The sequence below is a fragment of the Microtus oregoni genome, unplaced genomic scaffold (genome assembly GCF_018167655.1).
Source record: "Microtus oregoni isolate MIOR12 unplaced genomic scaffold, Mior012 000005F_ref0000423, whole genome shotgun sequence".
Classification (NCBI taxonomy): domain Eukaryota; kingdom Metazoa; phylum Chordata; class Mammalia; order Rodentia; family Cricetidae; genus Microtus; species Microtus oregoni.
Window position 1 is genome coordinate 45,752,998 of NW_024543064.1, and position 21,855 is coordinate 45,774,852.

General features: G+C 42.8%; 2 protein-coding genes across 12 annotated transcripts in view; one reads left to right on the top strand and one right to left on the bottom strand.

Moving 5' to 3' along the window:
• Positions 1–7,835, bottom strand: part of Mier1 (MIER1 transcriptional regulator) — a 53,210-nt gene extending 45,375 nt beyond the window's left edge. For 2 of the 9 annotated variants that reach the window (XM_041652912.1, XM_041652911.1), the window contains exons 1-3: positions 7,408–7,475; positions 6,589–6,689; positions 3,743–3,819 (exon numbers count right to left, since the gene is read on the bottom strand). In XM_041652912.1, the coding sequence (XP_041508846.1) occupies positions 3,743–3,802 (60 nt within the window). In that variant the 5' untranslated portion in view covers positions 3,803–3,819; positions 6,589–6,689; positions 7,408–7,475. Of the gene's footprint in view, positions 1–2,484; positions 2,619–3,742; positions 3,820–6,588; positions 6,690–7,407; positions 7,476–7,708 lie in introns of those variants that run through there. The other 7 variants (XM_041652909.1, XM_041652908.1, XM_041652910.1 and 4 more) reach the window with 7 other exon arrangements.
• Positions 7,606–21,855, top strand: part of Dnai4 (dynein axonemal intermediate chain 4) — a 71,256-nt gene continuing 57,006 nt past the window's right edge. For 2 of the 3 annotated variants that reach the window (XR_005974385.1, XM_041652906.1), the window contains exon 1: positions 7,606–8,115. Coding sequence is in view for 1 of the 3 variants with exons in the window: in XM_041652906.1 (XP_041508840.1) it covers positions 8,069–8,115 (47 nt within the window). In the remaining 2 variants the exon portion in view is untranslated. The remainder of the gene's footprint in view (positions 8,116–21,855) is intronic. The other variant, XM_041652907.1, reaches the window with a different exon arrangement.

A 21,855-nucleotide genomic window follows, 5' to 3' on the forward strand; every position in this document is an offset into this window, starting at 1 on the left:
AAATTAAGACAAGGAAAATTATAAGTTTGTTACTTCACCTATTTTGGGATATTTTCAGTGACACATAAAGTTCCTACATTCCTCTACGTTCATGAGACCCTTGGGTTCTATCCTACACAGCAAAGCAAAGAGAACCTATAAACACTCAAAGACTATAACAGATATTCCAGTTCACTAAACAAATGCATCAAGAACAAAAGTCAAGTTCTAGAAATTAAACCATTCATGTGTTCCTGCAAATCCTAAGAATTCCATCTCCACAGAATGAAATACCTAAGAGTGGCTTCAAGTAGAAAACAAGAAATAGCCAGTTTCAGCACACCTCTCCCTTTCATTTCTAAAACAAAATGTGCTAATGTGCCGGGCGGTGGTGGCGCACGCCTTTAATCCCAGCACTCGGGAGGCAGAGGCAGGCGGATCTCTGTGAGTTCGAGGCCAGCCTGGTCTACAAGAGCTAGCGCCAGGACAGGAACCAAAAAGCTATGGAGAAACCCTGTCTCGAAAAATATAAAAAAAAAAAAAAAAAAAAAAAAAAAAAAAAAGCTAATGTAACAAAATAACGTTCTCGCTGTGCAGGAAGTCAACTGACGCTTCAATATTTTTGTACACAAAGCTACTTTCAATAGCTTGCTGTGGGATAGGACTACACAACAATATAAACTTTGGGCCACAGTACAGCAGTGTGTTCCCGCTGTGCAGACTAGTGGGTTTTCAGCAGAGGGGAATCCAGGGACGGTCATCTTGACAAGATGCTTGACAATCCAGCTACATAGTCTACCTCCTCTGAGCACAGGAGTCAGACCCCACCAGGAGGGAAGTCCAGGAACAGACTCAGGCTAGTGGATCAAACCCAGGAACATTTAAGTGAAATAAAATTACTGTGGTCACTAAATTCATGTTTTGCAATCCTTTAACTATGAACAGGTAAAATGAAAACAGACATAATGCATTCTTGCTGTAAGTCAGTAAAATTAAGTATTTTCAATAAGGGCAGCAAGCAGTCCTACTACTGTAAAAAATCTCTCTTTCAGCCAGGTGACGAGGCACGCCCTTTTAGAGGTAGGTGGATCTCTGTGAGTTCGAGGTCAGCCTGGTCTACTGAGTGAGTTCCAGGACAGACAGGGCTGTTACACAGAGAGAAACCCTGTCTCGAAAAACAAACAAACAAACAAACAAAAATTTCTTCTTTCTTCATAAAGGCAATTCTATAATAGAAGCACAAGTTAACACCCTAAAAATGATTCCAGGAAGCTTGACTGGTACAGGAAAGGTCTACCATCTTATGTTTCTCTATTTTAAGATTTAAGGATATTATGTATTAACAAAAGTAATCACTAGCCACTTCATTTAGCAAATGAAGGAGTTGAACACTGAGAGCTAAGTGGTAAATAAAATCACTTACTTCCTAAAGCTATTTTTTAATGCCTTTGACATAAAAATATGGAAATGTTTGGCAATTGTTTCGCCTTATTAATCAAGTAGTTACCCGATTTGCTTCAATAGAGATCCAAAAAAGACCAAAAATAACAATGTGAACTCCGGGGATATAAATTATAATGACATTCACAGATAAAAATTAAACAAGGCAAACTAGACAACGGATGTTTAAAGGCTTAAAACCAGACACGATGTTAAAATTTCCTATAGTACATTCGAAGGCCTAATTACTCCTAAACAAACTTGTTTGCCTACCAATCTGAGTGCGAACCAGGAACTTGTTTACTAGAAATGAAACGAAGGCTGGGAAGGGATGTGGCTCAGTTTGCTTGCTTGTCTGCTTTGCTCAAGACCCTTGGGTTCTATCCTATAGCAAATCGGGGGGGGGGGGGGGACAAGAGAAACAAGAAAAGCTTCCTCCAAAAAAAGAAAAATGATGGGAAAATAAATAATAGGCAGCTTTGAAACTTTGATTTGGAAGTTTTTTTTTCTTTTCCTTAAAAAACAAAACCAAAAACAAAACCAAACAGCCCCTTCAGAAGGGTGGAAAAGAAACCTGGGGGTTCTGCCCCCCCATCCCCCCCAGTTTGAATCAGCATAGGGACTACTGGGTTAAATTCTCCTGCTCACCTATGCTACGTTAACCAAAGGCAGTGGGTCAGCTTGCTCTCCCCCCACCCAGACCGCAGGTCAGCAGCGCGGGCCGACAGGCGGGCGGGAGGGCGCAGCGCCGTCTAGGCTCGGAGGGAAGAAAGTTCGCGGGAGCAGGCTGGAGTCCGCGGGCCGCGCGGGCGGGCCGGCCGGCGAAGTTGCGCCACGGGCGGCTTCCGGACGGGCGCCCTCGCCCGCTCCTCACGCAGCAGCAGCCTCCCGACTGCCCCAAGTCCGACGGAGCCTCTCCGCCCAACTAAGTTCCGCGGAGCCCAGGCGGGAGGCCGGCCGGACAACAGGTGGGCAGCGGCGCCACAGGCCCGGCCCGGGCAGGCCCGCGCCTCCCGCCCGCAGCCCTCCGCCGAGACCCCGCCGGGGAGGGGCGCTCGTTCTTACCTCCGCCATGTTGGCCGCGCCACCGGGTCACATCGCCGCGGCGGGTCGCGGCCAGAACCCGGATGTGCGCCTGGGCCGCGGGGCTCCCGCCGCTGTCTCCGCCGCCGCCTCGGCGGGAACGCGCAGGAGCCGCCCGAGCGCGCCACCACACCCCGCTCCGCCCCCTCGCGGCGCCCCGCTCGGCGGGACGGGAGGGGAGAGGCCGGCGGACGCGCGCCAAGCAGGGAGCGCGCGGCCCCGCGGCTGCCGTCCCCAGGGAGCGCGCGAGAGGCGGGCCCGAGAGCCGCCACTCCGTACAGGGGCAGAGCGCGAGAGGTCCGGGAGAGGGCCCCGCCGGGCACTCTTGCAGTACGCGAAAAATACCTCCTATACTACACGTCGGTCACTTCCGAAGTGTGTTAGCTAGAAAACATTTGTTCCCGGACACAACAGCAGTGTCACGAAGCGCGCTCTGACAAATACTTCCCTTGGTAATTCCCGACAAGAAAAGCCCTGCTGCCCAAATTGGCAGAATGCAAAGATGAAGAGCAGAGGTAAAGTATGCATCCTCCAACCTCACATTTTCCTCACTTTTTGCGATGCTACAGCAACACAGGTCTGCATCAGATGAATTTTTGCACAACTACACGAAAGTTTCAAATGTAATGAAAAGCTGCTCTTCGAAGGCTATGTCTATTTGACTGCATGGAGACACAACCTAATTACTTGCAATACCTAAAATACCTGCAAGCTAAAAGTTTGTTTTAATGAACTGGCCTAGGGTTGCTAACCGGCCTTGCGCTCCACACTGATAATGGCCAGGGCCAATGATTTATTACAATTTCCTAAAGTAAATGCTGACTAAAATAGATTTATGGCTGATATTAAAATGGGCAGTAAGATATTTTACTAAACCAGAAGTTTAAAAAGTTTTTTCAGAAGGCCAGCTTTTTTCATACACAATTAAGGATTCTTAATGAAGCTTCAAAATGACTACCCAAATCAGTTAAATGATACTCATTACCTCTAAGTAATACACCATGATTAACAATACATGTGTACACACATAACTTTCTTAAGCTTCATACTTAAAATGCAATATAGGGATGCTGATTTCTTAAATTATTTCTATTTCCTTAAAATTCTAGATTCCACCAAGTCTTGTCCCATTTCTAAACACTGTCCATGAACCTGCAAGTCTTAAGCCCAATAACAATTTGTGCATGAATCAACTGCATTTACAGGTATATGAAGTAGCTGCTAAGTGAAAGGACATTACCTTGTAATTTGACAGGAAAAGAATCCAGAGACAGTCTGTAAACCAATTAAACATAAACATCTGATGCACATTTTCTACTGAAAGAAAAGCAAGGGAAAGAAGAGAAAGGAAAACTTTAAGGTTCCCAAATCTACAAACAATTCTTACCATTAACTGCACTGTACAGTGATTTCACTTTATTATAAAGATCATAAGCTTCCTCCCCCCACAAATTCCTGGAGGGAAATACATATTTTAGCAAGGTAATTATATACATGTGTATATATGTATACATAGTTTTATTAAATTCTTTGAACTTTTTTAAAATGTCAGTTCCTATCCAAATAGTTCTCACTAATGAAAACCGCTAAAGGCAAAGAACAATGAACATGTGTGGGCCAGTGGTGGGCACAGGTAAAAAGAATGAAGGTCTTAGAGGTGGCTATACCACGGTGATAAAGGAGGACTGTGCACTAAAATATGACAGCTAATACACATGGATTTTGGCTGGCCACTAAAAGGAAAACTGGACTATTGTTGATATTTAGTACAAAGGGATAACCTGCTTTAGTTCATTGAGTCTTTGACTCTTCAGTTAAAATATCAATCAACAAAAATCTGAATGGTGGTAAAGAACAGACTCAGATTCCTTAAGCTATGGAGCAAGTCCTCAAAGTCAGAAAATCAACTCTGCAACATTCTGAATAGGCACTTATCTTACTGTTAATTGCCTTTAAGTTAACTGATATTGCCAATCAATATTATTAACTTTAAATTATCTTTTTTTTTTGCAGCTTGGCATATCTTTATTATGGTAACATTAAAAGGAAACATTTCATACAAAACACCAGGGGGAAAATCACTTTAAAAATTCTAACTAAGTTTGAAGGTAGATAGTAACACAGCCTCTACTATAGATAAGAAATGACATTATCTTTTATGGGGGAAATTCCCTCTACAAATTTCCTCTTGGAAATTAGAGTGTGGTGTTTTCTAGACATTCTGGAGAAAAGGAGAAATGTCTCTAATACTATAGGTAGTACACAACACATTACCACTGCAAGCAGTACCCTTGCATTTCCTCCTGTTGACAATCCCATTGTTCCCAGCCTCAGGTACCACCTTCAGGAAAGCTACGTCTTTCAGGAGACACTGACTGACTGACTCCTCTGGTGTCAGAGGTAGGAGAACTCACTACAGATATCTTCCTGTTGCATGGGCTTTATCTTCCTTGCCTAAAGTAGGATCTGCCAGGGAGTTCCTCATTCCACACTTCTCTGCCTGTGTTTACAGACTTTCAGAAGTTCACTGTACCTCTTGAAGAGGTTGCTCCTTTCAGAAACAGTTCAAATGCTTGGCTGATTCTTCCCTGTCTGAAAGGCCAGAAGCTGCTCCCTCGCTATCACCCATCACCCCTAGTTCTTCAGCACTCTATAACCCCCCCCCCAAAAAAAACCTCTTCTTTGTACTCAAATGCAAACCCTCAATTTATACTTGGGCTAACAAAAACATATATCTGAAAGCAGGACACGGCAGAGTAAAATGAGTAAGAAAATTCACCAATAACCTGATCAAAATCATTAGAATTTATTAATGTAACATCCAAAATGGTAACTGTTAGAAATCTAAATTAAACTGCTTAATGTAAAAATAATGTAGGTGATTCCAACTCTAATACAAAGTTTTTGTATTCTGTCTCAAAACAAACAAAAACCACCATATAAGGCCTAAATCAACCTAAAGAGTCTCCTTCATTTGATGAAAATTAACTTGAATTTTTATCACATTAAGCTACTCACAACTATTCTATCCGGTAACATCTCTTTTTAATGCCAATTTCTGAATTCTCCATGCAAAAGTTAAATGAGGGTTAGGGATATAGCTCAGTGGTAAAATACTTGCCTAGCATGTGAGGACCTGGGTTCAAGCTCAAAATTTTTAAGATAAAGTTATAAACAACAATAGTAGCTGTGAGAGGCATATGTATGAATGCATGCATGTTGCACCGGCATGCATGGTTTCACAAACACGCACACACTCTCCAGAGATATTTAGTTGCTAATAAATATACTTAGGTTCGTAATTATACTTCAATCAGTCCCTCAATCAACAAAATCTACTTTGACAACTTACATTTACCTAAGATTGTATAACCTTGTTTTCAGCACCAACACCTGACTCAAAAACTAGTATTATTTCTGCTATGTAAGCACATCTGTCTTTGCAATTCAAAAAGTAACTCTCAGAGCACACTCAGAAAATATCTGTAACAATTCTGACTGAGACAGATGACCATAGCATAACCTACGATCTTAAAATGTTCAAAGTCCACAAGTCCTCTTTGGAGACTATTTCCTAAACTATTTCCCAAAACTTTTATCTAGGAATGATAGCCTCCACAGTACATGTGATGATAGGCTACCTGCAAGCAAAATTTGTCTCAAGTGACATCTGAGACAGGTTGGATCTCTCTTGACTTTAGCAGGCAGAATGCAGGTTGCCGAGCACAGCAGCACAGTACATCTGGAAGCTCCACAACTATGCAACTGCAATTATCTTTTCGTTAGTTCTCTTATGAATGCCATCCTAAAATGTATTAAAAAATTGGCTCTTCAAAGAACAGATTCGGTTCCTTTCATAATTTCTCCCTACAGTTTCATTCAGAGGCCCCATTTTATCTTTATGTTACAAACTTGTGTTTATAATTCTTAATGCTGCTGATGTTTGTTTTATCTCACCCCAAAGTATTGAAAGGGTTGGCCATTAGCAGTCCTACAACACCAGAACAGACAGTAATCATAATGTTCCTATGACATGAGGGAGTTCCCTTTTGCCCTCCCTTCGTCTCCAATTGTGCCCCTGCCTACCAGCATCACATCCGTCTTGTCTGCATTGAACCTCAACCAGTTGGTTCTTAACCACGTCCGAAACTCAGCCAGGCACTGGGAGAATCGAGCCACCACACCATCTGGATTAAAGGAAAGAAAGCCTCAGTTGGGACGAGAGAGAAACAGTGTTGCCACAAGCTCACCCCGTCTCACATTTTCAAAAGGATGCCTGATAACCAGGTCAACCTGGTTTCACCAAAAAGAAAAAATCGAGTCCGGCAATTTGTAAGCAATGCTAAAGATTTAAAAGGAGACCAATAATTAGGTTTCCGTATTTCACCCAAGATGTATGAAAGGGTCAATTTCGGGTCATCTCAGTTAAGCGGACTCAGAAGCCTAGCCAGTCTTAAAATTGCATAAAATCTTCTGCAAAATTACAAACATTGAGGAGATTTAATCTAAGAAAACTGAAGCCCGGGAAGGAGGGAGTGACTTGCCCAAGGTCACACAGCAAGCAAGGACCAGAGATGGGCGTCAGGCCAGGAGCCTCTACATCACAAACTAGAAGAATAAGGCCACTCGCGGGGAGACAGGCACCATGCGCGGCTCGTTCCCAGCAATGCCGTCTCCAAGTCTCTCGCCCACTGGATCCCTCCGACAATGGCAGGCTGACCCAGGTCGAGCCCACCACCTCAGGGGATGCTCTGCCAGAGAGCCCTCAACTGGCTGGGACAGCTGGGGAAAATCAGAGGCACAGAGGTGGAGCCACGGGGGAGTGGCTAGGAAGCCACACCCCTGCCGCGGAGCGAGGGCCGACCGAAAAGGGCGGAAGCTGGCCTGCCCGCCCGGCGAACTCACTCCGCAGCGTAGACCCGGCGTGCCTCGGAAGCAGCGAAGATACGCGCCGCCGCCACCGCGAGGGCCGAAAGACCGGGCAGGGGAGGGGCGGCAGCTGCGCGTGCGCACCGGGCGGCAGTGCCTCCGAGCTGCCAGCCCGCCCCGCAGACACTCAGGCAGCCCCGCCCCGGAAGTCAGGGGTCTTCCGGGCGGCGCACTGCCGTGGGGGAGGGGAAGCGGAGGAAAGGGGACTGCGGGCGCCTCTGGAGCTTCGGTTCCCGGTGGAAGGATGAGGAGGATGGTTTGTGGAGGCTGCACTTACAGCCACCGCCGCTGCCGCCGCCTCCGCTGCTGCCGCCGCCGCCTGGAGACGCCCCATCCATCCGCCTGCAGCCGGGAGACTCACAACCTGGGAGGGGCCTAGGGCCTGGGCCGCCCGCCTCCTCCGAGTCGTCGCCCGAGCTTCCTCCAGCTCCACCAACCCTCTGCCCTCCCCTCCGCCTCCGCCCTCCTCCTCCACCTCGAGCGGCCAGCCAACCGCGCGGCCGCTTCTTAAGCCGGTCTCCTCGGTCGCCATGACGCCCGGCAAACATTCCCAAGCCGCTGAGGCGGGCGGTTGGGGTCCGGGCACAGCAGAACCGCTAGGGAAGGGGCGCCGAGCCCTAGTCTGCGGGTCGCCACCATGTTCGGCTCTCCGACGACCACCCGCAAGCAGGCCAGCTTTGCCGCGTAAGTTCCGCACTAGATCCGTGGTCCATTCTTCTAGATCCCGGAGGCAGCCCCTCGGTTTGGAGAGGGGTTCCCAACGCATTCGATCTCGCGGAGCCCCCAGGCGGCTCCGGCTCCTTTGGCCTCGTTCGGTCTTTATAGAAGCTCCTTTGCGGTGCTCGGCCCCTGCCTCCTTTGCTTCCAAGTGCTTTTGCTTGTAGTCTTTCCTTTGGTCTTTCAACTTCAAGCCTTCTTGCTGTGCTCGTGCTCCTTGGTTTCTCTGAGCAACCAAAGCTAATTTTAATATGTTTGCCAGCCGAGGATTTTTTTTTTCATCTCCTGTCAGCTTGTCTTAAGACTCTTAACCACTTACAACATTCCGCTAAGCCAGAAGAAAAGCACAGAGGCGGACTCCCGTGACGTAGAGCTTGAAAGTGCTTCCTCGAAGGTCCACTAAAATGTTGCCCAATTCATGGTCGCACATTTCAGCCATTGGGTCATCTTCTCAAACCAGCCACATCTTTTCTTCAGTGCTCTGCCCGGTTAATCGTTTGTTGTTTGAACTCACTGAGAGTTCCTGGGAGAGAACCTTATGTTCGCCCTGATTGTAGTACTCCGCCTTTATGCCATCATCCCCTTCACTAAAATGCTTTCCGATAGTCCGCGACGGTCAGTTTACACTTTTGTGATTAACTGACCATCACCAGCTCTGATCTAAGTGACCACTTACTGAGTTTGAAATGCTTCAGTTAGCTGCCGGGACCACTGATTCCCTACTCTTCGTTAGGTTCGTAGCTAGCTTTCTGCTTTTATCTTTATGTCTGTGTGTCTGTTCTTGTGCATATTTAGAGATATGGGCTCACTGTGTAGCCCTGGCTGGCAGGGAACTGGACTGAAAAGGGCTGGGATTAAAGGCTTATGGTTTACCAATCTACCCATCTGTCCCTTACCTAAATATATGTTGTGGGGTCAGGTTGTTGCCCTGTGCCTTTCAAAGTCATGTGTACTCGCGACTCACAAGTTTTCGTCTCCCTTCAAGATCTCTCTCAAGAAACTGACAAATGAAGCAGCTACACCTAGAAAGGAACCGACTGCTCAAAATTCCTCTTCCATGTTGCATTTCATTCCCCTTTGTTTCCAGGATACAGTCATTCCCGTTTGAGTGAAGTACAGCCCTTGTAGTTCCGCATGCTGCTGTGGGATGAGGGCCATTTTACTTTTTGAAGTAGCTGTGCTATCTAAACCTAACACTTTCGTCCACGTCATTTCTATGTTGGAATAGCTGACGGCCAACAGCCTCCGTGTGATAGTTTGTACATCCACTTAGAACTTCCCCAACTCTTCCCTTGTCCTCTGCATAAGTGCTCCCGTTCTTCCAAGCCCCCACGGGATCTGGCTTTGGATTCTGCCAGTCCAGTAACACCCCCGATCCCCACACACACCACGAACATTTCATTCCCATTTCTGGCCCTGGGAATTAGCTGTCCTTTGAAAGTTTATGTGAGATAATCTCAGGATTCACTCGTTTCTGTCAGATGTCTCCATAGTAAAATAATACTTTATTTCCCAGGATCAACCTCTCCCTTACTATGTGTTTCATAAAAAGTTTATCCCCATAAATAAAGATTTTTATTTTTGTGTGCTGCTGTAGACTTTTATTACCTAGAACGAAGACTGTCTTTAACACACATTTGTTAACTGAACAAATGAGTAAAGGCATACACTACTGGGTTTTCTTGCCCAGTTTCTTTTTTGGCTTTAAAGAGATGTTAAAGTGAAATTAAGTTATGTAACTTAAAATGATGTAACACTTGTTAATTCAAAACAAACATAAGAACATCCGTGACTTTTCATTTCAAAGGGGATAAGAAATGGTTTATTCTGGATCTTAATGTTGGGAGCTATGAACCCCCCAGATCTGGTAACATGGAATTCTGTAAGGATAGGTATCTGCTAAGAAGAGGATTTTCCAGGTGTTTTAAGAACATTACTTTCCATCCACTTGCTGGGCTTATGGAGGTCAAATGGAAGTGAGCTGGCTCCCAGAAGGTTTTATCCTTTAAGCTGAAGTCTGCTTATTCTTCAGTAACCAGGCAATTGTCATTTACGTTCTCTGACCTCCGGTTGGCTCCAAGGTCCGTTCTCTTCAACTGTGATCTCTTTCTCTGCATTTCCAGTTTTCAGAGTACTTGTTAGCCCTGTGATCTCCATTGTCTGATGGAACTGAAAAGAAAGGGTAGTTTCAGTCTTTCTGTGAGATGAGAAGTTATGACTTTCAAGGTCTTTACATGTTGGAGTGGAAACCGGAAGTAAGTCTATTTGTTCTTTAATTCTTGTCTTCATTGTGGTGTGGAAACCACCAAAGGTTCTACAACCAGTGTCTCACTGCAGAAGGTGCTAAAAAGTTGGGGCGGGTAGCCCAATTGGTGAAGTACTTGCTTAGTGTGTGTGAGGTCCTGGCCTTGGTCCCCAGCACCACATAAACCAGGCGTAATGATGCTCACTAGTAATTCCAGCACTTGGGAGCTAAACGCAGGAAGCTTTGAGGGTCATCCTCATCTTTATGGGGAGTTTGAGGCCAGCTTGGACTGGAGATTTTGGCTTCTTTTTAATGTTACAGATTTTTTTTTTAATTTTTAAAATTTTTAATTATAGTTTTTTTTTTAAAAAGTCATACTTGCTGGGCATTGTGGCATATACCTTTAATCCCAGCATTTGAGAGCTAAATGGATCTTTGAAAATTCAACTCCAGCCTTGTCCAAAATAGCCAGAGCTACATTATGAGTCCCTCCCTGCCTCAAAAAAAAAAAAAAAAAAAAAGGAAGAAAGAGGAAAAAAATTAGGTAAAATCATAAATTTGGTGTAATTTCTTAATTTTCTTACCCTGAACCTTACTGGTCACTTGAATCTGTGGGTGCTTACCTAAAATGGCATCTCTGTGCACATCTGTCACTTAGCATTGCTGCCTTTACTTTCCCCTTGAAATCCACATTACTCTGCATTCTTCCAACTACTGGCAGATAGCTCCAGCAGGCAGCTGTCACCTGTAATACCTCAACATGTCCACAGCAGCTCATTACTATGCCTCAGAAGTAAAAACTATATGTCCAAGAGTGGTGTTGCTGGTCTTGAGGTAAACTGATACCCAATTTTCTGAGAAACTGCCATACTGATTTCCAAAGTGGCTGTACAAGTTTGCACTCCCACCAGCAGTGGAGGAGTGGTCCCCTTATTCTGTATCCTCTCCAGCATAAGTTGTCATCAGTGTTTTTGATCTTGATCATTCTGTTAGGTGTAAGATGGAATTTCAGAGTTGATTTGATTTGCATTTCTCCCATGACTAAGGATGTTGAACATTTTCTTAAGTGTTTTTTGGTCATTTGATATTATTCCTCTGTTGAGAAATCTCTGTTTAGCTTTCCACCTCATTTTTTTATCGGATTATTTGGTATTTTGATGTATAGTTTCTTGAGTCCTTTGTGTAATATGGAGATCAGTCCCTCTGACAGATGTGGAGTTTGGGAAGATTTTTTTTTTATTTTTACATTTTTTTATATTGCACACACGTGTTTAATTTACCTGCACCCCAGCAGGTAAAACAGGCATTTCCCAACCCTCTTAACCACCTGGTCCCATTTAAGTGTCTGATCTGCTTATGAAAATAGTGATAGCCCCTGACCCAGGGAGGGCTGTGGAGGCCACGCCCACACCACACCCCAGCACAAACTGGGCTGCTCCAGACAAAGAAGGACCTGCAAACCAGGCACTGCTTCTGTTTTTACTTAGAAAGAACGTGTCCCGAGGGTCTCTGAATGCATTCACTTCCCTCATGGCATCTCAAGGCATCAAGAGTTCCAGTCTTCCCCGATCTTCAGATGGCCATTCTCTACCTCTGGGCCCTGTAGTCTTGTGTACACGTCCACACTATCATTTGATTTCTTCTTCAGCATGACCTCTTCTGCCCACCTCTGGCTGAAGAACACCAGGGCCAAGGTAAGCATGCCATTGATTCCGACAATGTGCTTGCTCAGGTCCAGGTGGCTACAGAGCATGGATGTCAGAGCATGGCATGAGGCAGAGGTGAACCAACACTGTGCCAGCTCCAGAACCAACAAGTGGCAGTTGGCATCTGCCAGAGCTCTACAGAGTAGGATGACCCCATTGTCCATCAGCCTGTTGAAATTCAGGGCCAGACTTGGCAGACTTTGATTGTTCTTGAAAGATGACATCATATATTTACAGCATGCTGAAGTCAAAGAACACTGCCTCAGCACCAGTCTTTGCAAAGGACACATGAAATGGCCCGGAGCATTCCAGATATGCCTCCATCCTACATCCTTCAAGTCGTTCTCTGCCAGGCTCAGGTGGGTCAGCATCTTCCTGTGCCTGAGAGAGAAGGTGATTTCTTCACAAGAGGCCTCAGTGAGGTTACAATTCTCCAGCATCAGTTCCCTGAGGTAACTCTGCAGCAGGTACTTCACCCCCAAAATATCTAAGGAGCTTGCTCTCAATAACAGAATCTTCAGGTACGTGTTCCTTTGAAGACTGCTGGTAAGCTGAATCCAGTCTCTAAAGGTGGCCTGACAGGGCTTCAACTGTAACCTTTGCACTTTACACTAGGGCTTCTTCAGGGCAGTGGTGACTCCTGTATGAACAGGGCCTCCAGGATGCTGTCAGTCACCGACAGCACTTCCAGATCTTTATTTGTTTCAAACACGGAGCAGTTATCTTGCCACCAGCTGAAGACGATCTTATTCTCTCAGCTGAGTGCCCTGGGAAGGATCTGCTGAGTCGGGCTGAAGCTCCTGGTGGAAGGCTCTCGACAGAGTCAGTTCTACTTTCTTCAAACCTCAACAGTGCCTAAGACAAAACGCAGATAGCTGAAGGTCCTTCAGGCTCCTGAGTTTCAAAAAGACTTTCTGGTAGCTTTCCAGGGCACTGCAGACAAAGCTCTTCTCTGCAATTTTGGTCAGGCAGGGGAAGAGCTGAGAGCAGTCATAGCATCCATAGTCATTCAATGGGTTATCATGCTTATGGCCTTCAACTTGTTACCCAAGGCCAATCTGCACTGGAAGGACCTCATCTCGATGCCAGCACACGCTTCATTTAAAAGACCAAATACGAAAAGCCCCATCTGAGTCACAGCTTTCACTGGCTCTCGACATTGCGATCAGATTCTGCATGTTCACTTGGCTCAGTGGGTGATAATATACAATTCTTTAGGGGAAAAGGAGAACATAAAACAGGGCACCAAAAAAATCCTGGAAGATAAATAAGTCAAACACATAATGGTCTCTTTGGTCTTCTAGCTTTCGAAGAATGTTCACTTGAGGGAAAGCGTCTATGGTGGCCTCATCCACCTTGACATGCTGAAAGTCCGTCTTATCAAACACTCTTCAGGTCCCATCCACCCTGGGCAGCCAGACGGCACACACCTTCCAATTGCTTTTGGTAATTACCACCGGAAAGTGTCTTACATGTGGTTGGGAACAGGGTAGCCAGGTACAACACACACAGAGATGTTGCATTTGGCAAGTCTTTGTGAGATTTACCATTTTCTGCATTAGTTTTCTTAGACAATGGCACACTATCCAGCACACCACAGGAACCCAATACATGGACCATAGAATGGTGTTTTTCATGGCAAAATCCACAACTTGATTCCCTATCATTTTGCCTCTGAAATACAACCTGAGATAGTTGAGTGTTTCAGTCCTCCTAAATCCAGTCATGGTGACATGGGAGAGACGCTTGACTAAGAGTTCAACTCCTCTCCAGGAGGTCGGTCTCACCATGGTCAGGAGTGTGGCTTCTGGAAGCATCCTTTTTGTTTTTACATGCAGCTCAGGAGAACAGACCCAGGCAACATCTGGTTCCAGTCTTCCACCAGATCAGCTGGTCTTGTGATGAGGGAAGATGTGAGCTCCTCAAAGCTGTCCAACAGGAGCAGAAGTTGATCTGTCTGGATAAAATCTTAGACAAGAGCCTGAGACCTAAGCCCTTGGCCCTCAATCAGCTCCGAGAAGCTGCGCTCTCCCACCCAGTTCTGTTCCCGGCAGTGGAAACAAAGCAAACTTGAATTTGTGCGGTAGAACTCGTTGTGCGCCCACATCAGCATCGTCTTTCTAGCCAGCGTGGTTTGTTCGATACCAGGAATTCCATGGATGACCACCATCTTAGGTTGTGACTCCTGGGTAGAAAGAGACATGGCAAGATTGCCTTGTGGTTTCTCATATTGATGTGCATCCAGGCCAGACGGTGCTGTCCCACACAGGGAGGCTCTTTCCCATCACGTGCTGTCTGTACTCCTGTATTTTACCACAGTCTTCTTTTGTCAGACTCAGCGGTGTTTTCCTTAGATGGGAGTCCTTTGGTTCCAAGGTAGGAAGAATGTCCTTTAACTCTTTCAGTAGCAGGGAACAAATCCTTCTCTGGTTCATTTTCTATAGGATTTCATGAGCCACATTCCAGGCCAGTGCTCCAGGAAGGGACTCTACTAAGAAATGAACCCTCTCTGACCAATTGGCTCTGCTCAGCTGCTGCCAGGTGATGCTGAGAGTCCGGCAGGAGCTTCTTAGCCATCAACAGCTTCTTGAAGATTTGTAGCTTCATCTTGCTTAAATGACTCATGGACACCATGACCCAATTATCACACAGGGAGGCAAGGGAGTGAGTGTGTGTCCAAGTTTATGTAGAAGTAAGATCGCTAGACTTGGAACGGGTGTTGAGGCCTAGGCGGGATCTTTGATTTACCTCACTCATCCTCAGGCAAGGTGAACAATACTTCTCTGTCAGTGATAAATACAACTGAGCAGGAGAGAACAAACAAGACCCCTGAAGTGGATCAGACTTCTAGGCTCCTTCTAGCAAAACACATCTTCCCCAGCAGACAGAACAAACCTTTCTTGGCTCCTTCCCAATCCCTTGCAGGCTCTGATCTTTTCCCATTCTATAGACTGTCATTTTGTCTTGTTGGCATATACCAAAGAATGCACACTCACTCCACAAGGACATTTGCTCAGCTATGTTCACAGTAGCATTATTGATAATATTCAGAGCCTAGAAACAGTCTAGCTGCTCTCAACCGAAGGACGGATGCTCAGCGGTAAAAAATAATGACATCTTGAAATTTGCAGGCAAATGGGCAGTACTAGAAAAAGCCATCCTGAGTGAGGGAACCCAGACCCAGAAAGACAAAAATAATATGTACTCACTCTTAAGTAATTAATAGACATAAAGCAAAGGACAACCAGCCTGCAGGCCACAACCCCAGAGAATCTAGGTGACAAAGAGGAACCTAAGACAGACAGACATGGGATTTCCTAGGAAGGGGGAAAAAAGACAAGAATTCCTGAGTAAATTGGGACCATGGAGGGCAAGGGGGAGGCTGAGAGGGTAGGGAGGAGGGAAAAAGGGAAATAGAGAAAAAGTCTAGCACATCCAATCCAAACAATTAAAATGAGAAGGATTTAATAAAAAATAAAAATAAAGTTAAAAGTACTCACTCTAGTTCTGTGAAGTATATATCTTTACTCAGTTTCCAGATAGGGAAAAACTTGGTTCAATTGATAAGTACCTACAAACTATGGGATTAGTTTGGCATTTTTCTAATACAGCTTCATATATGTGTCTTGGAGTTTTAGTAAGAATTGAATTACAAAATAATAGATCTAAAGTTTTTGAGTTTATAAGCATCACTCAAGTTCTATCAACTCTGTCAGTCACTCTGAGAGTACCAAATTTGTATATGTGTTCATTTGTATTTATGGTGTGTACAAGAATACCTGAATTCTTCTCCAATAAATGTTTTTATTCTTTAAGAACTTGATGGAGTGTATTTTGATCACACTCACCTCACTCTTCTCCTTCCCAGTTCAGCCTCCCTGTTCCCCTCAACTTTATGTCTTTTTAGTTTTTAATTTAATGACCTATTAAGTCTAATTTGTACTGTTCATACATTTCTGGATTTGGGGCCATCCACAGATTACAGTTGGTATAGGAGCCACATACTTAAAGAAAACCGACCCTCATGTATATACAAATGAAGCCAACTGCCCATAGCATCTCAGCTAGACTGTTGACTAGTTTGCTCTTTTGCAGGCAGCTATAGCTGCTCTAAGTTTATGAGTGCAGCAGTCCTGTGATGTCTAGAAGGCACAGTTTGGCTCCTCTCTCCCCTGTCTCTGGCTCTTACAGTCTTTCCACTTCCAATTGAGTCTCTGAGTCTTGGGGTTGCTATGTGATACAGATATCCAAGTTGTGGCTGAGCACTAGACAGTCACCTAATCTCTGCACTTGGACCAATTATGAACTTCTTAGTTAACTGCCATCTATTGCATGAAGAAACATCTCTGATGAGGTCTGAGAACATCACTGACCCTGGTTCAGGCCTGGTCCTCCCCATCACTTGCACTGTTTAAACATGAGTCCTGGTTCAACTATTAATGGAAGGCACGAGGAGGCAATCATAACAAAAACATGATAATGAAAGGACATATCCTTGTGGTAACTTCATTAAAGCTGAAGTTAGCATTATTCTCATCATTTAAGACTATCAAGCAGCTGGTGGTAGTAGCACAATCCTTTAATCCCAGCACTCAGGAGTCAGACGCAGATGAATCTCTGGGAGTTCGAGGCCAGCCTGATCTACAGCGTGTGCTCTAGGATAGCTAAGGCTACACAGACCCTGACTCAAAAAAAAAAAATAAATAAATAAGCGAAAGAAAGAAAAAGCAAGATAGACTATCAAGCAAAATATTGAATATCTTAAACATTTACTAAAATATTTATTCATAAAGGGATTTTAAAAAATACAGAAAGTGGGGCTGGAGAGATGACTAGGAAGTTAAGAGTGCATGTTACTCCTGCAGTGGACCTGGGCTCAGTTCCCAGCACCCACCTGGTGGCTCACAGCCGTCCATCAGAAACTCTGATATGCTCTTGATCTTTCTTCTGATCTCTGTGGGTAGAAGGCACACATGAGGTACACATATATACGTGGAGCCCAACACTCATAAAATAAATCTGAGCGAGAGATAGAGAGAGCACTTCAAAAGATGGGCCTGTGAGAAGACTTGGAGGGTAAAGAAAGAGGCGTGCTGCTAGCCTGATGGACTGAGTTCACTCCCGGGGACCCTACGTGATGGGAAGAGAACCAGCTGTGGTAAGTTGTGCCCTGATCTCTGCAGGCATGCCATGGTGTGCATATACACACACAATGAATAATTTCTTAATGAGGGAAATTGTCGCTTATTTGAAATACTCATTTGTTAATGCACCCGAAGGTGAGTATCACCCTGTTTTCCTGAGGTCCATGTGGATGTATGCCCAGAAGTTTGATATGAGAAGTACAAATTTAATTCCTAAAACATGAAGTACCTGGTAGTTTTTTTCTCCAAGCAGAGTGGAATCTTAGATCTTTCCATTGATAAAGTCATTTGCTTTTCTTCATCTTAGGAAAAATTCTATAGCCATTTAAAATTTTTTTTAGTTACCATATTTCCAAATCTCCTTTAACAGCTTGTTATCCTTTTATAGGAATAGTTCATATAGTTTTTACTTAATTTTTTATAGGACATAAGTACTTACTTTATAATGAAAAAAATGGATGTTTTCCAAAATGGATAGATCTTGGATGAGACCCAAAGCTTTAATTAATTTGAAGAATTAGTGTCATTCGTTTACTTAATAGACAATTTTATAAATAGATTAAAATGTTGGTTCATTGAATTGAATTCCATGATCACTATGTAATTTAGCAGGACTCCCTCAAGAGGGGATGATTCTTTTAAAAAGAATTATACTTACTGTTAAGGCAATGCTTATACAGCAAGTGAAAGCCTTACCCAATGGGAAAACAAAAATCTAATCACAAATTTTAAATGTCTCTTTTAGTAAAAGGAAAATAAAAATTATTTCTGTTCTAAATCAGATCTTTTCTGAGATCATGACTAAGACAGTGCTTAAACTCTTAATGTAACAAAACCAAGCATGTGGTTATTTAATATCCTTTAACTATAACAGCTTAGTTATAAGTGTGTTCATTTTCTATGAACCTTTCTGTAACCCACTAGTGTTCTGGGGCTGTCCATTTGCATTTTGAAATACCATCACTTTAAGACAAAATCATCACTCAGTACTTTCTCACAAGAAAGCGTTTTCCTGTGTCTTTAGCCTTAATCAAAAATTAAGGCTAAATTAAGGCTACTGACTTACTTGATTTCTCTGTCTTATTTCCTTTAAGGTAAATGTATTTAATGCGGCAAGGGGGCTTGACACAGATTCAGTTCAGGACTGCCAACACATGATTCTTGTGCCAACAATTTAGCCCATTTTTTTTTTAGAGGTTTAAATCCTGTTGTAACAGATACTTAGAAACTTTTTGTTTAAAATTGTTTACTTTTTATTGGTCTCATAAGACAACCAGAACAAGTTAAGTTTGAGGCATCTTTCCTTATTTTCCAGCTAGCTGCATGCCTGTTACTTAGGGAGAGCTGAAAGCAGAGGGAGAGAGAAGCCATCCGCCTGTGCTTTGATAGCAAGTCTCAAGTCTTTTTTGAGACTATTATCCCTTGGAAAAGCTGGGAAACCAAACTTGACAGGAAAATCAGGAAGTCCCAACTAGAGCTGATCAATTTTACCCCTTAGCATAACCATCTTGGTTAAATCTCCCTTTTTGCTCCTTGCCTTTACTCTAACTCTGGCCATGCCATAAGCAGAAAGGCATTTGAGATTTTTTAGCAGCTATAATTTATTTAAAAAATTAGAAACTAATTTGCCATCAAGTAAATGATGAGGACAATAAGCACACATGGGTAGCACATACATAATCATACATAAAGATGGATTTGAGAACCAGATCTTACGGCTTTCATTTAGATCAGCAGTTCTCAACCTGTGGGCTGTGACTTCTTTGAGGGTTGAACAGTCCTCTCACAGGGGTCACAATTCAGATATCCTGCATATCCTATATTTACATTATGATTCATAATAGCAGATTACAGTTATGAAGTAACAATAAAAATAATTTTATGGTTGGGGGTCACCACAACATGAGGAACTGTATTCGAGTCACAGCATTAGGAAGGCTGAGACTTGCTGATTTAGATAATCATTTGTAATTCTTAGGGGCCTGGTGACTACCCTTGACTATGTCTCCCATAGTATTGACTACTAATTTCAAATCTGTACTTCTAAGAAGTGTGATTCCTAGTGTAAAGATGACAGCCGGGTTCTTCCAAACAAGAGTGTGGCCTAGTTATCGATAGAGTTTTAAAGCAGGTGCCAGCACCTTGTTTATCAGAGGACTTGGGTGGTCAGGGATTTAGCTCAGTAGCAAGTCCAAGGCACTGGGTTCTGTCCTCAGCTTATCGGTGGGCAAAGGGGGTACTTCTTCTCCCTTTAGCTCAAATTTCACAGAAAACCTTGAAAAAAATGTACATCGTGGATGTCACTGTTTGTTGTAACGATATCTCTAATTCACTATGAGAATTAGAGATTTAAAGATGTAAATTCATTTAATGTGTATAACAGTTTTCAAAAACTTTATCATTTGTATATTGAAAATATTTCTGAAGAATTAATTCATAGCATTTACCTAATAAAAAGGCTTTAAGATACATCACTTAGGTACCCAAAGTATGTTTTACTATATAGTGATTTTGTGTCCTATTGTTTTTTACATTACCCACGATTATTACACAAATCAAATCCTTTCTCCTTTAGAACCTGTTTTGGAAAGAAATCTATTGAAGTCTGTATCTTAACATTAAAATATGTAGCTTAATGAAACTTATCTTAAGACTCCAATGAATACTGTTTAAAATAAACAAAGGATTTTAAAGGTTTTTGAATCACTTAATAGACCCCAAAATACCATCTTAATAGATTTTAAGAAGTTCAGAGAACCCATGTTTATAAAGCATCATGTTTTTATCCAGCCTTTTGATATATTACCAAAACACATTTACAAGTATACACATGTGGATTTTAATTGAACATGCTAAAAAAAAATTCAGTGTGTATAAAATGAATGAAAATTTGAAGTGGCCACAGGTTTTGTTACTTCTTTGGGACATAAACATGTTGAACAGTAGGAAACTGTTGTCTCATAAAACTGAACAGTTAAAAATTTTTGATTTTGATATTTTGAGACAGGGTCACATGTAGTCCAGGCTAATCTTGAACCCAGTTAGCTATTTCTCCTATTCCTTCTGCCTCCACTTCCCAGGTTCTGGTCAACCAGTGGGTATTACAAAGATGTATATTAAAAAGTCTTGGAGTCAGTAATTTGAGAGAATATATTATTGTAATTCAGGTTGTCTCTATGCAGTAGGAGAGTGTGGAGCATGCAAAAGGAATAAAGAAGTGGACAGGGTTGGGGAAGGAACTTAGTGGTAGGGCATTTGGTAGGGCGTGAGGCTCTGCTTTCAGACCCTAGCACTACAAAAAGTCTAACCTATCAATATTTTAGGAAATCAGGCTATAAAATGAAAAAAGGCTATAGTAGGTAGAGGACATCATAGTTAAAGGAAAAGATTTTAAGTACAGAAGAAACCACAACAGAGTTATGTTCATGGCAGAATAAGATAGAGGAGTCTTAAGAATTACGGAAAAACAGTGCTAGATTCTAGAATATGGATAAAATTTAGTGTTAGATGGAATGGCAACAACTTTTCAAACATTTATTTTGTGCTCATGTGTGTGCATGTATGCGTGTGTGCTTGTGGTCAAAAGAAAAATTCAGTTTCTGTCTCATATCGGAAGAGCCACCTGGTATGAGACAGAAGAAAACCAAAAATCTACGAACTGTTGTTGTCAATACTCTCTTATCTTCCCCCCTCCAATTTCTACTTCTCCCAATACCTATTTTTCATCTCTTCAGTACCTTTCTTAAGATGAGGAAATATCAAACATTTTAACTTTCCATTTTAATATTAATAATATTTAAATTCTCCACAGTGAACAATAAATTTCCCTACAGTAATCTGTGAAGTATCCAGAAAGAAGATTGGGTCCTACAACAACGATTTTCCCTGGTTCCTTGGATGTCATTGACCTGATAAACACCACTCAAAGATTGGTTTTGGGTTACAAACTGCTCAGGATGATTCCAACTTGGCCAGCTGAGATGGTGCACCTTCTTACAACACTCTGGCTAAAACTTCAAATAAGAACTTAAAAAAAAACCTACCAACTACTCAGAGACTGTCTACAGTTGTTACAGACAGTACTCTTGAGACTTACATTCATTTTAGCTTTCACAGGATCCCATAGAAATGCCATCGTACCCTGACAGCTGGAAGTAATTCTGCAAAACAATGTCCCTCTCCCAACAGATTTTGTCTTCTTAGGGTTATGAATAACTGTCATCTGTTAGGGGTTAGTATAGGGTTGGAGGTTGAATATGAAGTTTAGGCTCAGAAATGTCTTTTTGGAAAAGAAAAATAGAGGAATGGATGGGATATAGGTAGATTAATGACCTACTTGTGAATTATTGTAGACAAAATACATTGGTATAGATTCTTGTATATTGATACCTATGTAAAATTATCTTTTTATTATAATTTTCTGTCTAAGCCAATTTGTATATTGATACAAATTCAAATTGTATTTGTTATATTGTTTATGCTCCTATTTCTCTTTACAGTATTTGTACACAAATGTAAAGTTATTTATTTTGTCGTACTGTATGTGTGTATATTTCTACCTCTGCTTAAGGTATTTTGTATATTGATGCAATTTAAGTACATCTTTGTCATA